The sequence below is a fragment of the Carettochelys insculpta genome, chromosome 28 (genome assembly GCF_033958435.1).
Source record: "Carettochelys insculpta isolate YL-2023 chromosome 28, ASM3395843v1, whole genome shotgun sequence".
In the NCBI taxonomy this organism is placed as follows: Eukaryota; Metazoa; Chordata; order Testudines; family Carettochelyidae; genus Carettochelys; species Carettochelys insculpta.
The window spans coordinates 15,415,388-15,435,761 of record NC_134164.1 but is presented as its reverse complement, the minus strand read 5'-3'; the positions used below and the strand labels follow the sequence as shown (position 1 = coordinate 15,435,761).

The following is a 20,374-nucleotide window of genomic DNA, read 5'->3' as shown; positions in this document are numbered from 1 at the left end:
CAGGATGGTTTGTTCCTGTGCCTTCGATAAGACTTTAACATACTGCCTGTTCTCCCGGACTCCCTTCCCTGTTGTATTAGCTTCCCGGGGATCCTGCCCATCCCTTCTCTGTGGGAGGCAAGCCTGCTCTTCTGAAGTCCAGGGGGTCTCCCCTTCCTGGGGCTGCGCTGATGTCACTGTCTGCCTTACAGATGCAACCTACTCTGCGAACAGAGCTGAAACCGGCTGTCGGCAGGGCCCAGAAATAGACAAGAGGCAGAGACAGAGATGGAGCCTCTCAGGGCCACGTCAAGGGCCTGGGCAGTCACCTTCCCTGGGCTGGACCTACGCCTTGCAGCCTGGCACTCCTGGGGAGTGGGGGGGCCCTACTGTGTGTGTGAGACAAGCTGCTTTGCTAGTTTACAAAGTTACCCTTCCAGGGAGGATCAGCGCAACCCTTGGTCAGGATTTGGATCTGGTGCTGGGGAGCTGCAAGCAGCGGGTTCCCAGCTGGTCCCAATGGGGCACACAGGACTCCTGGGCTGCATCCACACCCAGGGAGGGGGTGCACCTAGGCCTGGGCTGGGGCGATGGCTTGGCAGCCTGGATGCCAGCAAGGCGAATGAATGGTGCCTCGGCCCAGAGAAAGGTGCTCCTGGGTGAAGGCCTGGGCTGGGGCTTCACGCCCGGCTCTGTGCCTGGCCTGGCACCAGCCAGTGTGAACCGCAGTTCCCCCAGCTCTGCAGGGTGACCACCCCTCCTCTCCCGTGGCCAGCTGGTGGACTGGAACCTCTGGCTGGTACTGCGTGGGAAGGCTGGGGCGTGTGGCAGGGTCCAGGCCAGAGCCAGGCCAAGCTGTGTGTTCTCCATGGAGGAAACAGAGCTCACGGCCCCAGCACGCTTGTTGCCAACATGCACCGCAAGTCTGGCCAAGCTGGTCTCCTGGGAGCCCTGCGAGTGGCCAATGACATCCCCTCCCCCAGGCTGCTGAGAACTGCCTGCAGCCAGCAGGTGGGGGGCAGCCAAGCCCCACTCCTGTGCTCTGGCCTCTTTGCAGCCCCACCAGGCCCTCTCCCTGTCCCCACAACCCAAGCCTTAGGATCTCCTCTGCTCTGCGGCCCCACTACCTGCCGCTAGGCCCAGGGCTATGGGCCATGCCGGCGGCTGGCACACTGCACCAGTGCACACCCACGTTGGGAGCTGACTTTTGACACCCCTGGGCCTTTCCACCTCAGTTCAGTTCGATCCAGCAAGACCCCCATGAGTAAGGCACACGCTCAGCTCCTGCTGGCTCCAGAAAGCTCTGGAAGGGCTAGAGGTAGGCACCCCCTGGCAGGCGGGCTGGAGTCCACTACGAACCCGCCCAAGGGGGGAGCAGTTACAGGGAGCTGGAAGGACCCTATGGACCCAGAAGTGTTCACGCCCAGCAAGTTGGGGAGTGAAGAGACAGGCCCCCCGACAGAGCCCAAGCAGGGCAGTGCCAGCACCAGCTTCCCACCATTGCGAGCTGGAAGGGGCACTGCTGCGGGGAGGAGGGAAGGGCAGTGGCGTGCCTGGATGGAAGCAGGAGAGTACCGGCGGAAGGCAGGCCTTGGACAAGGGGACATTGTGAGCCGCAGCGCTATGGTGGAAGGTGAACGTGAGAAACGGGCACTGCACAGGCCATACGAGCCGCCGCCACAGGGCTGCTGTGAGAGGCGGGAAGTTCAGGCAGCACCAAGCCAGCGACTGGCAACCAGCCTGTCCAGGGTCTGCAGGGAGGGGGCAGGGACCCTGCCCTGCAGTGAGCTGGGGGAGTCACACCAGCGCACCCTGGCTGGTGGAGAGAATCCCCACGGGAGCTGCCCTGAACTCCTGCACCCAGCACGCCTCCCCGCCGGCGGCAGGCTGGGTGCAGCTCACAGCATGAAAGCAGCCCTCAGTGGTTCTGTTCTGTCCTGTCCTGGCTACCGGCTTCCAGGCTCCTCAGCCTCTCGGCTCTGGGACACAGCCACGCTCCAGGGGAGAGGGTTTATTTGGCAGTACCAGGCTCAAAACCAAACTCCAAATGGAAATAAAAAACCAGACTGGCGGCAGGACCTGACTCCTGCCAACCCTCCCTGCAGGTCACGAGCCGGCCCCACCCGCCGGGGAAACTGACACCTCGCTGGCTGCAGGAGCGCGGCAGCAGCTCCCGGCTTTCTCAGAGGCACAGGCAGGCGGCTGAGCCCCTTCGCTGCGGAAATCTGGGTGTGGCCCAGCCCCGGGGGGGGAACTGGTGCAGCCATGGACGCGACAGGCTGCAGGGGACGAGGAGCGGCGCCAGCTGTGTCTGCGGGCCGTCCACCCCGCGTGCGGACTCCTGGAAGCCTGGGGCCGTAGCCGAAGCGCACGGCCAGGGAGGAGGCGTTTGCAGGGTGCTGCTCCTGGGGGCGGGGGGAACTTGGCAGCAGTCTCTGGTCAGCCTCCGCGGCTGTGCGCTCACATGGGATAGTTCAGAACAACATCCTGCTTGGCCAGCTCGAGCAACATGGGGTCGTCAAAGAACTTGCTGATGCTCACGTCCTCGCTCAGGCCCTGTGGAAGGAAACGCTGGGCTGAGCTGGAGAGGCTCCCAGCGAGCTGCGCCTCCCGCCCCAGGAAATGGGCCCGTCCCACTGGGCCCCTGGACCGGTCAGCAGAGGGCCTAGCCTTACCTTCCTGCGCCTGGTCTTGATCATGAACTCCCTGGCCAGGTGAGGTGCTGGCTGGGGCTCCAAGGGCCGGATGACAATGCTCTTGTCCAAGGGGTCTCCAGGCACAATCTGAAACACGGCCAAGACGTCAGCCCGGAGACCAGCGCCACTCAAGGGGGCCGGCGGCTGCTCTTGGCTTCACTAGCAGCCCACAACCGGAAGGAACCAGCCAGGGGTCAGCAACCTGTAGCTCTGTAAGGCGCCAGGCGCAGCTCCCAGTGCTGCCACCGCTTAAAAACTGGTGCTAGGTGCTGCCAGTGGCCTCAGGGAGCCCCGGAAGGGGAAGATGGCAGCCACCTGCCCGCTGCCCGTAGGGCAAGGACAGCTGGGGGAGGGGCGGTGCTGGGGCAGAGGGGGAGGGGGCTGGGGGCGAGGGGCTCTGCCTCCCACTCGTGGGAGCTGCTGTCCAATGCGCAGGGGCACACCAACCAGCACACGCGGGGCTGGACTGCGCGGCTGGCTGCGGTCGTGTCAAGCCCAGGGTGCACACCCAGCCCAGTGACTCCCTCCCACCCCAGGGGCGCTGTACGACACCTGCCCCCACCCTGGGCTTTCAGCTTCTCCCAGCTGAAATCAGTCACAGCCCTCACAGAGGCACCCGGGCGGCTGCGGGAGAGGCGGCTGTCTCAGGCCGGTAAATCCGGGAGGGACGGAGGGTTTGGGGCTAACAACTTTCTAACACGCAAATCATTGTGTGGCTGTGCTCGAAGCTGGGGTGACACACAACCCGGGGAGGCTGTTCACTGAGGACGGTCTCGTATTCACGGGCATTGCAGCTCTTCAGGTAGTGATTTTGTAACCGAACTTGAAAAAAGGGCTCTTCTCGCTATTTCGGCTGCCGACCCTGTGCGAGACGAATCCCTCGTGACCTGCCACTGACAACCTGCCCACCCGTTCGCTCTCCAGTGGGGACACAGCGCAAATGATTCCGCACCCCCCGCCTGCAGCCTGCTTTGCCGGTGCCACCAACAGTCCCCGGCAGGTTAATCCTGCTGTACCTGGCTTGGCTCAGGTGGGGCGTGTCACCAGTGCAGCCAGCGGGGAAGAGGTGTTGGGAGAATGCACTAAGCTAAGTACTGGCACCAAAGCACCATACTCAGCTGTACGAAGGTGCGCCCAGGCTGGCTGCATGGGGGGGGTGCGCCCCGGCTGGCTGCGGTGGGGTCGGGGGATGCGTGCCTGGGCTGGCTGCGGAGGGGGTGTGCACCCTGGCTGGCTGCAGGGGGTGGGGGAGATACGCGCCCCCGGGCTGGCTGGGGTGGGGCGGGGGGATGCGCGCCTGGGCTGGCTGCGGAGGGGGTGTGCACCCTGGCTGGCTGCAGGGGGTGGGGGAGACACGCGTCCCCGGGCTGGCTGTGGTGGGGCGGGGGGATGAGCGCCTGGGCTGGCTGCGGAGGGGGTGTGCACCCTGGCTGGCTGCAGGGGGTGGGGGAGATACGCGTCCCCGGGCTGGCTGTGGTGGGGCGGGGGGATGCGCGCCTGGGCTGGCTGCGGAGGGGGTGTGCACCCTGGCTGGCTGCAGGGGGTGGGGGAGATACGCGCCCTGGCTGGCTGTGGTGGGGCGGGGGGATGCGTGCCTGGGCTGGCTGTGGGGGGGGGGGGTGTGCACCCTGGCTGGCTGCAGGGGGTGGGGGAGATACGCGCCCCGGCTGGCTGTGGTGGGGCGGGGGGATGCGCGCCTGGGCTGGCTGTGGAGGGGGTGTGCACCCTGGCTGGCTGCAGGGGGTGGGGGAGATACGCACCCCCGCTGGCTGTGGGGGGCGCCCCAGCTGGCTTGTTACCATTCAGGAAGGGTTTGCTCTTTTCACACACCAAGCGTGCAGCCCCCCGGCTGAGTTACGGCTGGGGGCTGGCAGCTCCCACGGGCTGTAGGTGCTCTCGTGATTCATTCCAGCAGACGTGTCCAGCCCAGCCCAGTATGTCTGAGGTCCCTTTAGTCAGGGAGCACTTCCCTGCTCCTGCCCAGGCCTGGTGCAGCCCAACAGCCCACAGCTCCGCCAGCACTTTCACAGAGCAGACACCCATCCGAACAGGCTCTGCAATCGCAGCTGCGGAGGAGCCAGCGGCTGCCAAGCCCGCATCTGGCACTGCAGAACCCTGGATCTCAGTTCCTGGCCCTTGCTTCCTCCTCCCTGAGCCGAAGGGCGGGGGGTGCCATTGAGACGGCCTCCTCCTCTCCCACGAGCGAAGGCCCCCGAGTGCCCAGCAGAGGTGGAAGGAATCCTGGCCGAGGAACCGGCTGCACGGCTCCTCCCTGCGCGAGGCCAGGCACAGGCCATCTGGCCTGCAGCCAACAAGCCGCTGCCATCCAAAAGGGAAGGGAGCAGAGGCTCTGCCCCAGCCCTTGAGGTGTGACTCATGCGTTCCCTTTGCTCAGGGGATACAGCACGGCTGCTGGGACCCAAAATGCACCCCGGCGGCACAGAACTCACCTGCCAGTGGTGGAAGACGGACAGGGAGAAAGCTTGTCCCTGCGTGTGAGTCCGCAGGTCAGTCTCAAAGCCAAAGGAGTCGATGGCGGGGATAAAGGCTTTGATGGTGTAAAGTGGGGAGCCGGGGATGGGCGCATCCTGCGTCACGTGACCTCTGTGGAAGAGTCACAACGAATTAGCCTCTGAGGCATGATCTGACACCACCTCTGTCCGCCCCTCGAGAGCCGGGCAGACAAGGAGCTGAGTGTGACCTCTGGCACCCCTCAGGCTGGAGCAGGAGCTCCCTGAGACCCCCCAGAGAAGGGCTCATGCAGTGCCACTGGCAAATCAACACAGTGACTGCACGTCTGGGTTTCCTCCCACAGCCCAGGGCCCCCACCTCGCAAACACGCACACCAGGCATCTCCCGGCCGCTTACCTCCGCCGGGCCAGCACGGTGTACACCGCAGACACACAATCAGCAGGGGCCTGGACTTCCACAAAGTAGTACGGCTCCATCAGCCGAGGGGTGGCCTGCGGGAAGTACGGTGGGGGAGTAAGATACCAGCACACACCGAGCCCAGGCCCTGGATGTTCCTAAGGGCAGGAGGCAGCGGGTGCATGAACTGGAGGTGAACAGCACGGTGGGCACACATGGGAAGGACCAAGACTCACTGGCTGACTGATCCTGGCACCACTGGCAGCACACAAACACAACCTTGGCTTCTCGTCTGTTCTACAGCCACCCCAGAGCAAACCCGAAGAGGGAGCGCCCCTCGTCCTGGCTCAGAGCACCCAGGCTGCTTCCTCCCTCGCCCCAGGCCAAACACAGCACTGTGCTTGGGGAGGGAGCAGGTTCCCAAGCAGACTGGGTTTAGTCTGTAGCACACCAATGACTCTGCTCCCGCCTCCCTCCTTGGGGGCTGGGAAGATTAACTGATGAATGAGTCGATTCAGGTTGTAAATGTCCCAGGACATGAGTTCACCAGGCACTGCCGCAGTATCGACCACCTGCCCCAGCGCTGCACTGGCCCTGAAGGAGAGGGAAGCTCTGTTAGGCCCTGGCCTTGTCACGCACAGCTCAGTCCTTACCATGAGGAAGGCAGAGTACACAACCCTCCTTGCTGTCGGGATAATCTGTCCTCCTCCCCGATGCAGCGGCTCCTGGGCGATCACAGCATCCAGGATCTTAAACTTCACGTTGCGGATCACTGGGAGTGGGAAATGAGAGAGCAGGGGTGATGGGTGTGTGGCTGCTGGGAGTCCCATTGTGACTGGAAGGTTACCCTTTGGGCAAGACCACTCCAAGCACCCTCCCTCGCCCTGCTCAGCCACACAGCAAAGGTGCACGTGAACAAACGCCTGAGGCGCCACAGAAGTCCCGCAGACAGGAGGCCAGAAGGGATCACTGTGGTCACCTGGCCTCAGTTCCCATGTGTCAAAGGCCACAGCTCGTCTCTGAACTAGTCCCTGTTCATTAGAACTAGAGCAAACATTTTAGGAAAACACCCTGTCTCGATTTAAATGTATCCAGGGATGGAAGAATCCACTACTTCTAGTTTCTAACCACTGGATCTTGTTACCTTTGCCTGGTGAACTGATAATGGGCTCTTCAAAGTTTTGTTTACTATGTATGTTCTTATAGACTGTGAGCAAATCATGTCTTAATCTTCTCCTTGGCCAGCTCTTTTCAAACTCTTGGAGGCAAACTGCCTGGCTAGCTCTAGTAGCTTCTATTTAACATCCTCCTTAGTTACTGGTGGTATGGAAAGTATTTCAGTACAATGACATGGCATCTGATTATTTCCCAAACACAGAACAGAAATATGTATTGAGTGCTTCTGCCTTTTGACATCTAGTCCTGCATCCCGAGTCTTGTTTGGACAGCAACACACTGGGTGGTTAAACTAGAGAAGACCTTTTGGCTGCCAAATGGCAGAAGAATTCATTCTTCTTGCACCTGCCCAAGATCTCTTACTTACATTCATCACAGAGGGGCCCTTCCCTGGTGCCCCACTGAAATCCCTGTACGATGCTGTCCTTCACAGATCCCAGCAGGGCCTTGTCCACCTACACAGGAACAGACGACAGACATCCTCGCTCAGCGCTGCTGCAGCAAGGGGAAGACAAAGACCACTCTCAAAAGGAGCAGTACTTTGCTTTGCATGTCCAAGGGCCCTCCAGTCACGTGCAGATGTTCTCTGCCTTTGGTAGAGGGGTCCAATCAGATCCAACTTTTTCCAAGTTTGGTACCGCAATCAAGGGAGCTGGACTGAGGTGGGTGCTAAGCAACTCTGGATTTCAGACTCTTTGGCAAGTGGCTAACTATGGCACAAGTGGCTGGGCCCAGTCCGTGGAAAAGCTGGAACTAGCCCAGAGGTGCCTTGACTGGTCGCCCTCAGTTTGAGCCAGGAAGACAGAAGTATGGCCACACTGCCCTCCTGCCAGCACTGGGGAAAACACGCTGCCTCTGAAGACTGCAGGGTGGGCAACACTGCCCCAAGTCATTACAATGTGACCGCCCCTCTCACCTAACCTCAATCCCCAGGACGGCCCTCCCTACCTCCGAGGGCAGCGTGTCGTCCACCAGAATGTTCGGGCCAGTCGCGTCTGGCCCGAAGGCCCAGATGGAGCGGGCAGCCAGTAAATCCCAGTCGTACTTGGTCTGGAAGAACTCACCCAGCTTCTTCCTGACGGGAGGGAACAGACAGGAAAAGATTAGAGATCCTAATTCCCGTCTTGCCGCCCTGAGCCCATGGGGCAGAGACACGCAGCGCAGAACAACCTTGCAGTGTCTCCTGCTCTTAGGGCTCAGCCACGCCACACAGCCTGGTCGACATAAGGCAGCTTATTGCAACCTAACTCCCTCATTGTCAAGGCTGCAGCCCTCCTCCCCCCGATGCAAGTGCTCTATGACACTGACATCCCAAAACCACCGTCAGCAGAGGCCTGAGGCTTACGGTGACCTAGTCAGAGCCATGCAGTGTCTGCGCAGACAACCTCCAGTACGCTGATTGTCTTGTCAGGTTCCTGGTGTGAGCTGTGAAACTGACAAGCCCCCACTCCCATAGAGATGGAGGCCGACTCCTGCTTCTGACTGGGAACTGGGGCAGCTTTGGTCCCTGGTCTCAGCTGGGAGCCTGGCAGTCTTGGCAATCCACAGCGGGGTGAGCCAGGAATCGCCAAGCCTGCCCCGATCCCCAGAGGGGGCAGGATCAAGAAGTTGGGGCAGCTGGACCCTCTCCAGTGACCAGGGCATGGGGAGGGGGTTATAGAAGCTTTAGACGGCTTCCCCCTGCTCCCAGTGGGAAATGGGCAGGGGAGAAGCCCTGAGTGGGAGGGTGGAGCGGGAAGCCCCAAGTGGCTAACCCGGATGGGGACAGTGCTGGGTAACTTCCCCAACGCCACGAGGGGAATGGAATGTGACAGGAGATGGGGAGCCCACCTGGACGCACAAGGCTGTGGGGCAGCTGGGCTCCTTGCTGGGAGCTGCTGGAGAGGCAGAGCTGAGACTGGGTCCCCAGCTCTCCACATGGCACTCCTGGCAGGGACATGTGCCACGCTGTCCCAAGGAGAGTAGCGTGGCATGTGCCACCCCAGCAATTACCGCAGTGGGTGCAGCATTTAGATCCCATCCCTACTGAATTCCTCTTCCTCACACTCTACGCTGCTGCTGGGTGACTTCCCGAGCCGAGCCGTCCATTTCCCTCTGGCTCCCTCCCACACTCACACCTCCTCTGCACTCCACACCAGCCAGACCTGTTCCAGCTGATCTGGACCACCTCATTCTCAATGTCCTCCGCAAGCCCCTTCTCCAAGGGCTCCGCAATCATCGTGATCTTGTTCCTGGGTGGAGAGAAGTGACACCAGTCGGCTAGCAGCAGAGAGGGGAGCCTTCCCATAGGGCAACAGGCTCAAGTGAAAGGGCATGAGAAGCCCACGGTATGTTCCCTCGTTCTGTGGGACAGCGGTGTTCTCAACAGCTGCACGTGCAGTACGATACCCTGGAACGTGGCTACGGAGACAGGCAGCCATGCACACGCGTCTGTTTGTATATCCAGCACTGACTCCATTCTTAGAAAGCCAGGAGCAGGGCTGTCAGAGGTGGTGGGGCCTGGGACAACCCCCCACCCATGCCCTGGGTTCTCGTTCACAGAAGCTCAGCCTCTTGGGAGGCCAGTGTAGGACTGCACTCTCCTCTGCTCTGCTGAGTGCTGGAAACACTGGGCTGCCAGACCAGACCACATGTAAGAGCCACCTGGCCCAGTACTCGGCGGGAGGGATAGCTCAGCGGGCCTGCTAAACCCAGGGGTGTAAGTTTAATCATTGAGGGGGTCATTTAGGGATCTGGGGCAAAAAAAAAAGGGGGGGCTGGTGCTTGCTCTTGCCAAGAGGGCAGGAGACTGAACTCCAAGACCTCCTGCGGTCCCTTCCGGCTCTATGAGATGTGTACCTCCATGTATGTTTTATTATTATATACTCTCCCTCCAGCAGCTGCCTGTGCTGGATGCTGCAGAGGGAAGTGCAAGAAACTGCTCATGTGGGATAATGCGCCCTCCTCACTCCTTCTAACCCCAGGAGAGACTGACTTCAGCCCCAGGGAAGGGCTCCCAGCCTCTCCCCCGGGGACCCCAGGTCAGAGATGGACTCAGACGTACTTCTTATTGGGTGTCTCAGCAAAACACTTCAGGGAGGAAGTTTCCACAACAGTCTCACAGAACGTCACGACTGGATCAGCAACCTTTAAAGAAAACAGCAGCAGATTGCACCTGTCTCAGAGCTTTACAACCTCCCAGGAACACAGGGACGGTCTGAGGCCTTTTCAGCATCCCCCTGTTACCAGCAGCGCCCAAGACCACAGTAATCAAAGGCAGCCAGAGGAAATCAGGTGCCTGTTTTGTTCCACGCTTCCATTGTGCAAATGGCAGCACAGGGCGCCAGGCAGTGCCCCACCCTCTCAGCCAGGAAGATTGCCCAGGGCAGTTGTGAGTCACTGTGGGTCCCCTCACAGCAGCAAGGGAGCGAGAAGCATTTACAAACCCAGGAAATACGAATGAAAGGCCACAAGGGGCTCTGAAAGCAGCTCTCAGGCTGTGACACTGATTGGATTTCAACTGGACAGCGGCCCTGGGAGGTTCCTGGATCCAGAGGAGTGATTCAGATTATACTCTGGGCCCAGTGAACTCTGCAGCATCCTGGGACCAAATTCTGCAGCAAACACCCCTATTGCCATTGTATCACAGATCCATGAAATGCTCCTCAGTCCCACTCCTCCCCTGCACTCCCACACACTCACCCGACTGGGCCTGAGGGTGGCAGTGCTCAGTGCTGAGCTATGCTGCAGAGTCTGGTTCCAGCAATGACTATTCCTGATGATGGAACTTTCTCTGTGTGTTCTCCCAGCTCCATGGGCCTCACTTGTCATGGTGCCTGGCTCGGCATGGCCTTTCCCCCATGTCAGAGGGAAGGGGAGCATGCAGTGGGCTTAGCCAGTCCATGCCAGTTCCCAGGCTGTGGCTGCTGGCTGTTCCACAGGCAGCGTCGCTGCCCAGCTTACACTTCTGGCTCTGCCTGGAAGCTGCCAGGATGCACTCCCTGCTGCCTGGCTCCCCGGGACAGCACGGGGAGCATGCACCCTGACCTTGCACGGAAACCTTGAGAGCCGCAGTACGGCCTGGGAGGAAACAACACGCCGGGTGCCTGCACCTGGCAAAACAACCACTTCTGCCACAGAAATAACGACAACACCAACCAAAAATGCTCAGGAGCTGTGGAAGCGATGTGCAGGGCCCTGGTTGGACTGGAGGGATGTATCCGCTTTCTTTGCTATTAGGAAATGACGGGTAACTCTTCCCCATCCCACTGCAACCCCTGGACAGGCAGTAACAATCCTTCGCTCTTCTCTACTGCGCGCCAGCTGAGTCTCAAACATCCCAAATCGTGTGTTTCACAGAGGGTAAGGCACACGAGTGGCTTGTCCAAGCTCACAGAGCTAGTCAGCGGCAGAGTCTGTCTGAGCAGACAGCAGTCTCTCTACAGCTCAAAGGCTACGTCTACACTAGCCAAAAACTTCGAAATGGCCATGCAATGAAATGGCCATAGGAATAAGGGGACTTGGAAGTAGGCGGGGTCCTTTCGAAAAGGAGCCCTGTCGGGACGAGCCGCATCAATTTCGAAGTGCCGCAGCTGCCTGCATGCTAATGAGGCGCTGAATATGTATCTCAGCACTTCATTAGTAAACTTCGAAGTGGCCATCTGCATGGCCATTTTGAAGTTTTTGGCTAGTGTAGACACAGCCAAAAGCTGCAGTCATGGCACCCCATGGGCCAATGGGCTTGGGAACTGCAGCTGATTGCCACGCTCCTGAGGGACAGGAGCTCCTGGTTTATGTACCCCAGTGACGATGACAGGAAACGTTCCGTTCTCTTCCTCACCTTGATATCAATCTCCGAATACATCTTCCGTAAGTCGTGCATCACACAGTCCAGGTACAGCTCCCCCGTTCCCAGGATCACATGCTCCCCAGATTCCTCCACCTGAAACACCACAGCAGATACCCCAAGCTAAGGCCTGGCATTCCTCTGACCTAACCTTGCTCCACAAGGCCAAGAAAACAGAGACCCAAGAGGAGAAGCTGCCAGCTCCCAGTCAACATGGCAAGTGGGCCAGCTCCTGGCTGTCTGTGAAGAGAGAGAAGGAAGGGCAGCCCTAGCCCAACTCCCAGCAAGAGACCTTGCAGGACATGCTGCAGAACCATCTGGCTGTGAGGGAGCACAGTTACTCCACTCTTACGCTCTTCACCCCAGAGCCTGCGCCGCTGCCTGGCCGAGCTCCTCACAGGGAAAGGTGCTCTAGCAAATGACACTGGTCTCGCCCTGGTGGAATCCAGGTCGGCTAGGCCATGCAGACTAGACAGCAGCGCCTTTCAGCAGGAGAACAGCAAAGCCAAAATCAGGCTGGTTTTCAACCTGCAAAGCACTGGCTGAAGATAGTCCCAGGGCGCCCACAGAGCAGGAAGGGGCTGGGAGTACTGCAGCCAAGGGCCCTGGGTAAGGGTCTGCCCAACCACCACACACCTTGGTGGTGAGCGACGGGTAGCTCTTGTTGACTTTCCGCAGGCCGTCCAGCATCTTAGGCAGCTCTGAAGGGTTGACGGGCTCCACGGCTATTTTGATGACTGATGTGGTATTGAACTTCAGTGGACGGAAGATCTGAGCCTGAAACCAAAACAGAGCAGTCGCTGAGATTCGGGAGCCAAAGGAAACCTGTGGCACCTGGAGTCAGCCATGACATACGCCCCGTTGGCCCCTCCCCGACAGGCAGCTGCATTCCTGGCTCTCATCATGGCCTCTATGGAGTGGCAGGCATAGACAGGCACCCTGAAAACTACTAATCCACAACGGGACTGCCTTGCTCGCGGGAAAAAGTAACACCCTGATTGGAGGAAACTGCTGCCCCTCAGCCTAACCAGCCCAGCCAGCCAGCATGTTTGTCACCCCTGGGGGTCACGCACGGTACCTCCTCGTTGCCGCGAGGCTCTGTGATGGTTGCAGTCTTCACAATGGGCTGGTCCACCCCCTCTATCAGGACCCAATTGCCAGCAGGGACACGGTTCACTTCTATGTGGTATCTGAAACACAGAGTGGGGACAGCGGGCCTGTTAGGCACTGTGGTGAGCACCTCCCAGTGGTCTGCTCACCCGCCCCCTCAAATCGCAGTCCCCCGTCCCTTCATTCTCACACTTCCTCCATGCAGGACAAGGCCCCCGGGCTGAGCAGGAGACGCTGCTCACTTCCTCTGCAAACTTCTCTTCTGGGACAACTCCAAGCAATCACACTAGGGCCCCGAAGGGCTGCAGATGGGCTATCCTACCTAGGGCCTGATTAACCCTTCACTGGGCCCTTAGCCTAGGCAAAGGCACACTCCTCCTGCTCCGGAGAGGCTCAGGGAAGCCTGAAGAGGGAGGGTGCTTGGATCTTGCAGTGACAGCTCCTGACCTGGCTTCCTGCTTTAGGCGCTGCAGCCTGGTATGTGCAGGGGTCACAGTCCCACTCACGTTTGGCCAGCTGAGCGATGTGGTGATCGGTGCCAGGTCCAGCCCCACCGGAGGGGAGCCCCCCTCCACGCTTGGTCTCCAACCCCCCTGAAACCCTCAGGGCCCCCCTCTGCACTGGGCAGGAGTAGGGTTGTGGTGTTGGTGAAGCAGGTGCATATTTGTGATGATGGACCACAAAACAAGATTGTATGCAGGTGGTGGGTCTGAATCCCACTGCCCCATGGGATAATGTAAAAGAGAATGCCAACCCTGTACCGAGTGGGTCTCTCTGGGCATCCTTGGGACGTCCCTCAGCCTCTCCCATTGGAAGATCTCTGGGGCTTGGGGTATTTTTGATCAGTTTGGTAAACGCAATGTGCCACCAATCCAGTCAATTTGGGATTTTTCACCACATTAAATGTGCCCTTGGAACGTCTCTCCTGCACATGGCAGCGCCAGGACGAGCAGAAAGTCAGGACTCCCAGAGGCACCTACTGCTGTGGTTTGCCCTCTCCAGGGATACCTGGCCACCGACACCCAGAGCCGCCCCACAGTGCAGATCTGAGAATCCTCTTCATCCTCCAGTGTGTAGTTTTCTCCCAGGACCTTCACAGGCTGTCCGGCATGGATGGTCCCACTCAGCACTCTGCCGAAGGCGTGGAACTGAACCCCATCATCCGTGCTGTACATTTTTGTGGTGTGGCACATTAGTGGACCCTTCCCGCAAAAGAGAAACCAAAGTCACTGCCAAGACACACACTTGCAACGCAGTGAGGAGACCCACAAGGAACTGTCTGAAAAATCCATAAGAAACATTTTGGGGCCCTTAATTGTCTTCCTTTGCCTGGAATTCCCCCCCCATTGGCCAGAGCCCTGGACAGATCACAGTGATCTAGGGCTAGAATTTCTGTGCTGCTGGAGCGCCAAACCCAGCCATGACCGTCTGTGCTGGCCAAAGTGGGCATGTGTGACCGTACCAATGGGGTAAGGCACGCGGGCTGAGCAGGGGATGATCTACTCTTTGCAGATCAATTCGTCCCTTCCCAAGCAACAGCCTAGCAGTGGTGGCACTACTGACAGCTGCTAAGCGCCACCCCAGAGGAAGCGACAGCTGAATCATAGAATCATAGAACACTAGGACCAGAAGGGGCCTCGAGAGGCCATCGAGTCCAGTCCCCTGCCCCGACGGCAGGACCGAGCGCTATCTACACCATCCCTGATAGACACCTATCTAATCTGTTCTTAAATATCTCCAGCGAGGGAGATTCCACAACCTCCCTTGGCAACTTATTCCAGTACTTGACCACCCCGACAGTTAGGAACTTTTTCCTAATGTCCAACCTAAACTTCCCTGGCTGCAGCTTAAGTCCATTGCCTCTTGTTCTCTCCTCAGAGGCCAAGAAGAACAAGTTTTCTCCCTCCTCTTTATGACACCCTTTAAGATATCTGAAAACTGCTATCATGTCCCCCCTCAATCTTCTCTTTTCCAAGCTAAACAAGCCCAATTCTTTCAGCCTTTCTTCATAAGTCATGTTCTCCAGACCTTTGATCATTCTAGTTGCTCTTCTCTGGACCTTCTCTAATTTCTCCACATCTTTCTTGAATTGGGGTGCCCAGAACTGGACACAATATTCCAGCTGAGGCCTAACCAGCGCAGAGTAGAGCGGAAGAATGATTTCTCGTGTCTTGTTCACAACACACCTGCTAATGCATCCCAGAATCATGTTTGCTTTTTTTGCAACAGCATCACACTGTTGACTCATATTTAACTTGTGATCTACTAGAACCCCTAGATCCCTTTCTGCTGTACTCCTTCCTAGACAGTCTTTTCCCATTCTGTATGTGTGAAACAGATTATTCCTTCCTAAGTGCAGCCCCTTACATTTATCTTTATTAAACTTCATCCTGTTTACTTCAGACCATTTCTCCAATTTATCTAGATCATTCTGAATTATGACCCTATCCTCCAAGGTAGTTGCAACCCCTCCCAGCTTGGTATCATCTGCAAACTTAATAAGCGTACTTTCCATGCCAATATCCAAATCATTAATGAACATATTGAACAGAACTGGTCCCAAAACAGACCCCTGCGGAACCCCACTTGTTATGCTTTTCCAGCGGGATTGAGCACCATTAACAACTACTCTCTGGGTACGATTAGCCAGCCAGTTATGCACCCACCTTATTGCAGCCCCATTTAAGTTGGACTTGCCTAGTTTGTCGATAAGAATATTATGCGAGACCGTATCAAATGCTTTACTAAAGTCTAGGTATACCACATCCACTGCTTCTCCCTTATCTACGAGTCTCGTTATTGTGTCAAAAAAAGCTATCAGGTTGGTTTGACATGATTTGTTTTTTTACAAAACCATGCTGGCTGTTCCTTATCACTTTACTACCTTCCAAGTGCTTGCAGATGACTTCCTTAACTACCTGCTCCATTACCTTTCCTGGCACAGAAGTTATGCTGACTGGCCTGTAATTTCCTGGGTTGTTCTTGTTCCCCTTTTTGAAGATGGGCACTATATTTGCCCTCTTCCAGTCTTCTGGAATCTCTCCTGTCTCCCATGACTTTCCAAAAATGAGAGCTAACTGCTCAGCTACCTCTTCTATCAGCTCCTTGAGGATTCTAAGATGCATTTCTTCAGGCCCTGGTGACTTGCAGACATCTCATTTTTCCAAATGGTTTTTAACTTGTTCTTTTTTTATTTCAAAAACTAACTCTACCCCTTTTCCACCAGCATTCACTATGTCAGGCATTCCTTCAGACTTCTCTGTGAAGACCGAAACAAAGAAGTCATTAAGCATCTCTGCCATTTCCAAGTTCCCCCTTACTGTTTCTCCCTCCTCACTGAGCAATGGCCCTAACCTATCCCGTTAGGACAAGGGACACCATAAAGGCTGACTCTCTGCCCAGGTGAGCTCCAGCCAGCTTCTCAGGTCAGACTTTTGTGCAGAGAACCTACCTGCCTCCAAAATGGCAAAACAATTGTCCACAAAAGGCCCCCAAGAGCCATCCGTCACAGCACAGCTCCCAGCGGCTGGGAGTTCTGTCCTGAGCTGTGCTCTTCCCTGAACATTCTCCAATAACCCCTCTCCCCAGGGCTGCCCTGCAGTGGTGCTAATAGCCATCACAGGCCCAGGGGCACGCTGCGAGGGGGCCCCAGCTCCCTGCCCCCAGAAGGGGTGGGACAAAGGGCAGTCCTCCCCATGCTCCTGAAGAGCCATGGCACAGCGGCCCTCGGCTTTTCAATTATCCTTGGAGCTTTGGTGGTGGCTGGAGGTCTGAGCCCCTTTGAAATGCCAGGCCCAGGGTCAACTGCTGCCCTCCCCGTCAGCAGGCCTGCTCCCCTGGCAGGCTGCTGCATTTCTCAGAGCAGAGATTTGCATCACTGGCATAAGAGAGATAGGGAAGTGCTGCTGGAGGTCCCTCTAGGAGTCAGCTGCCCGGCCGTCCCCAGGAAAGGGGACTTCTTGGCTGCCCTGTGCTGCTTTCGCAGACTTAACAAGAGGAGAAAGGAGTCCTTACATCAGGGTCACACTCGCTCATGGCCTCTCCCAGGTCTGAGTCAATGCCGCCAGTGTAGGTGTGCTCGATTTTCATCTTGGCTCCCACCTTCGGGGAGGGAATGTGCTGCACACACATGTCCACAAAGCCTAGGGGAGCAGAGCTTCATGAGTGGTGCAACCCAGAGTCCAGCACAGAATAAAACACGCCAACTTTAACCTCGAGGACCAGCCAGGCTTCAGTCCTGGGCAACACCCCACACTTGGGAGCAGACAGCTTACACTGGAACTGCTGCCAGCGCAGGGGACAGGATCAGCACAACTCCACACGAGACTGTCCTACTGATCTTCCACAGCACAGTGGGACATTCCAGGGCAGCCTTGTAGGAGCACATGTTAAAGACAGAGTTGAGGACACATGTGACCTCTGAGGCACTACATGGCATACAGTACCCTGTGCAAATCAATGCCGTGTGCAATGTCTGACCTGGAAGCTATGCCAGCGCCTCTGCGCACCTAAGTCCCACTTCCTCCAAAGGGGAAATTGGTCAAATGAGTTTAGGTGCAAAGGCCCAGACCTTTAAACACCAGAAACCTCCAACGTGCCTCTAAATCCAAATGCAGGCAGGGAAATAAGCAGCCTGACTTGTGGGGCTACCGGCACCAGCTGAGAAGTGAGAGGAACCTGAAATGTGAGGACATCACCACCGAAAACGTGACCCTAACGCTTTGCCTGCAGCAGGTTAAACTGGTACTTGGGGCAGCCGGATGTTGACCCAGAAGGCTGGCGAGAGAACCGTACAGCTCCAGCAGCCGGGGCGGGGTGAAAACAGGACCTACCTGTGAACTCCCCAAAGAACTTCTTGCAGACCAGCCTTAGCAGGGGTCGGATGTTCAGCTTCAGCTCCTCTTTGGTCAGGTGGATGCCCAGCTCATCCAGCGTGCGGGGGAGAGTGGTGTCCACATCACCAACCACCTGTGGGATGGCACACACCAGCTCCACCATTACTGACAGACTCACTCCCCTGACCCCAGGTGCAGACAATGGTATGTCTCACCCATCAATGGACAAGGATGAGGGTGGGGATGCTGTGGGCTCACGCCTGGCTTTTTACCCGGGGACAGCGGGGTTCGGATCAGTTTAGTTGATGCAGTGAAACTACCTGGGGGAGTTTGACGTTCAGTAGCTGGTGCTCATTGGAATACAGTCCAAAACCAACATGCCTGGCGTGGGCCCCCCCAAGGAGAGAACCGCCAAGGGAGGGCATATTTGGGCTGAGAAGCCAAGCAGGCACAGGGAGAGAACAGGCTGCCCCTTCAGACACAAAGGTTGGTGGCTGTGGAATTTTCCTGACAGCTGACAGATATCATACCTAGCACCATCTAGTGTTGGGTCTCTAAGCGCTCAAGCGATGGGAAAGCTTACAACTCCCCAACTCTACAGGCTTCAATTACTTGGCCTTGGCCCCCTACCAAAGAAAAGGGAAAGCAGCACATACCTGCGCCAAGATCTTGTACAGGGGCTCTAGGACAAACTCCACAAAGCTCCGCTGGGAACTGCTGGTCGGGGCCTTTTTAGTGAACTTTCGTCTGTGTACAAAAGCCAAGAAGAATGATGGGAATGGAAAGTGCTCTGCCACCCAAAAGCACTGCGACCTCTTTGATGCGTACACTAGCCCTGACCTTCCCCCTACCCTTCCAGGCCCTCACTCGGAGTGCAAGATCTGCTGGGCAGCGAATCTGACCTGCCCTCTCCTGGGAAGCTTCTAATGCTATACCCGTTACTAAAAAATACAAAGACCCTCCGTGGACCCTGGGGGATTTGGTAGGAACTGGGGGTCCCCAGAAAGAGAACCTGCAATCCATCCAAGACTCCCAAAACCATTCAGAAAACCAGGAAATCAGGTCACAGGCTGCCCTGCATCTCCCTCCGAAATCCCCCTGCATAATCCTGGTGAGGCGTGCAAATATAGCAAACACAGCTAGCCCTGCTGTGCAGAGCTCAATCACTGTACCACCAACTGGCAGGGCACAGCAAACAGAGGAGAGGCTCAGCTCAGCCTCTTCCATCTCCTCTCTTGTTCTACACAATGGCAGGAGTGCAAGGGATGCTGCTTGGACAGCAAGCAAGCTGGTGAATGAAGATCATTAAAACACTACGTACGTCTTGGGGTTGAAATAGATGTCACCCCAAAGCCGCTTTGCAAACTCTTGGTAATTGATATCTCCTGTAAGGGAATAAAGAAAAGACCTCAGCTCTCATTGACAAAATGCTGCTCCCCGCTCATGGGGTCCTTGTTTCTTTGTGAATGGCCAGAAGAGTTCAGCGCTGGGGCAGGGTGCTGACATTCAGGCAGCTGCGGAGCGAGATTCCCTGACACCAATCTCTCCCAGAGCACCTCAGCTCTAACTGGGAAAACCATGCCGGGACTAGAGGAGAGCACCTTGCCTGTGGCCTGATTGCTGACAGGGGTCAGGTAGGGCCCAGGAGTTTGTTCCGTTCTGAAGGGCCTCAGGACTCAAAAAAATTATGGCTGGGAAGAGTCGCCTACTAGATCCACTCACTCCCCCAGCTGACTTGCACCTGCTGGGCCTTCCAGCATTTAACATCTCAGGCTTAGCACTGAAGGACAGCAGGCACAGCACCAGCTCCACCCCCTGCCTCTCTGCCCACCAGCATCCCTCAGCATCCCTTCCCTGCCCTAGCTTTGAGCTCTTGTCCAGACGCAAATATCCCCCCTCAGATGCTCAGGGAATAGGCTGGACTGTACCTCTAGATTTCAAGTCACGCTGAGTTTATGACATCAGCAACCACTCACGTTACATCTCCTCCACTAGGAGCACAGCCCAGAAGTGTGCCTTGCCAGCTGTTACCCACATGCTAACTTAGCCTGAGTGCTGGGAAAACCTCGAGCCACGCATCAAAGGATTTTTTTTATTCCTCCTTAGATGAGAGGGTCAGCCCCCCGATTACTGAACAACGGCTGCTTTTCATGCCCCTCCTCCACAGCAGGGCCGGCTGCCGGGCAACACCCCCCCGCATTTCAACTGCAACCTGACAGACCATTCCAAACCTGGAAGTGCCAAGTTCTAGCTGGCCAGGCCAGTGCAGAAAGTACATGCTAGTCTTTGACGGCCTACTCTTTCAAAGCAGACAGACTACCTCGGGCTGGCGGCAAGGGAGCAGCGTCTCAAACCACAGCCAGGACAGACAGTTACATAAAAAAGATTCGATGGCACCAAGAGGGCAAGAACCCCCAGGTCAAGCTGCAGCCTCGATACAGCTGCGTCTCAGCTCCACAGAACAGGGCTTTCCTCAGGGCAAAGCAGACAGATTCTTAATCCTTTCACTACTGGACCATTTAGTTACCGCATGCACAGCGCCACTGACATGTAACCCTTTATCTCCACCAGTGCCAATGGGTTCCCCACTACACAAGTGCATATCACACAGTGGTGTCTAACCATTCTGATGCTTACAAGGCAGAGAGTTACAAGGGAAAATACTGATCCAACAAACAATGTTCCTCATTAGAATTCCTGAGGCCTCAACAACCAGAAAGGGCAGGTGAGAAATAGCCATAATGGGGCTTTCAGCTCCCTAAATGTTGCTGAGTGCATGTGCTGGTGCAGAAGTGCCAGTGGAGACCTAAAATGCTGTACGTACTTACAAGGGCTCCACAGGACTCGAGACACTGATGTGTGCATAGCTTTTGGCTGAGCCTTAC

General features: G+C 57.0%; 1 protein-coding gene across 3 annotated transcripts in view; it reads right to left on the bottom strand.

Moving 5' to 3' along the window:
- Positions 1-1,975: 1,975 nt before the first annotated feature.
- EFTUD2 (elongation factor Tu GTP binding domain containing 2) overlaps positions 1,976-20,374 on the bottom strand; it is a 38,981-nt gene continuing 20,582 nt past the window's right edge. For 2 of the 3 annotated variants that reach the window (XM_074978773.1, XM_074978774.1), the window contains exons 12-28: positions 18,811-18,874; positions 18,146-18,236; positions 17,487-17,622; positions 16,669-16,796; positions 13,663-13,856; positions 12,623-12,734; positions 12,181-12,321; positions 11,539-11,640; positions 9,763-9,845; positions 8,864-8,950; positions 7,668-7,794; positions 7,087-7,174; positions 6,197-6,315; positions 5,544-5,638; positions 5,126-5,279; positions 2,655-2,762; positions 1,976-2,535 (exon numbers count right to left, since the gene is read on the bottom strand). In XM_074978773.1, the coding sequence (XP_074834874.1) occupies positions 2,440-2,535; positions 2,655-2,762; positions 5,126-5,279; positions 5,544-5,638; positions 6,197-6,315; positions 7,087-7,174; positions 7,668-7,794; positions 8,864-8,950; positions 9,763-9,845; positions 11,539-11,640; positions 12,181-12,321; positions 12,623-12,734; positions 13,663-13,856; positions 16,669-16,796; positions 17,487-17,622; positions 18,146-18,236; positions 18,811-18,874 (1,925 nt within the window). In that variant the 3' untranslated portion in view covers positions 1,976-2,439. Of the gene's footprint in view, positions 2,536-2,654; positions 2,763-5,125; positions 5,280-5,543; positions 5,639-6,196; positions 6,316-7,078; positions 7,175-7,667; positions 7,795-8,863; positions 8,951-9,762; positions 9,846-11,538; positions 11,641-12,180; positions 12,322-12,622; positions 12,735-13,662; positions 13,857-16,668; positions 16,797-17,486; positions 17,623-18,145; positions 18,237-18,810; positions 18,875-20,374 lie in introns of those variants that run through there. The other variant, XM_074978775.1, reaches the window with a different exon arrangement.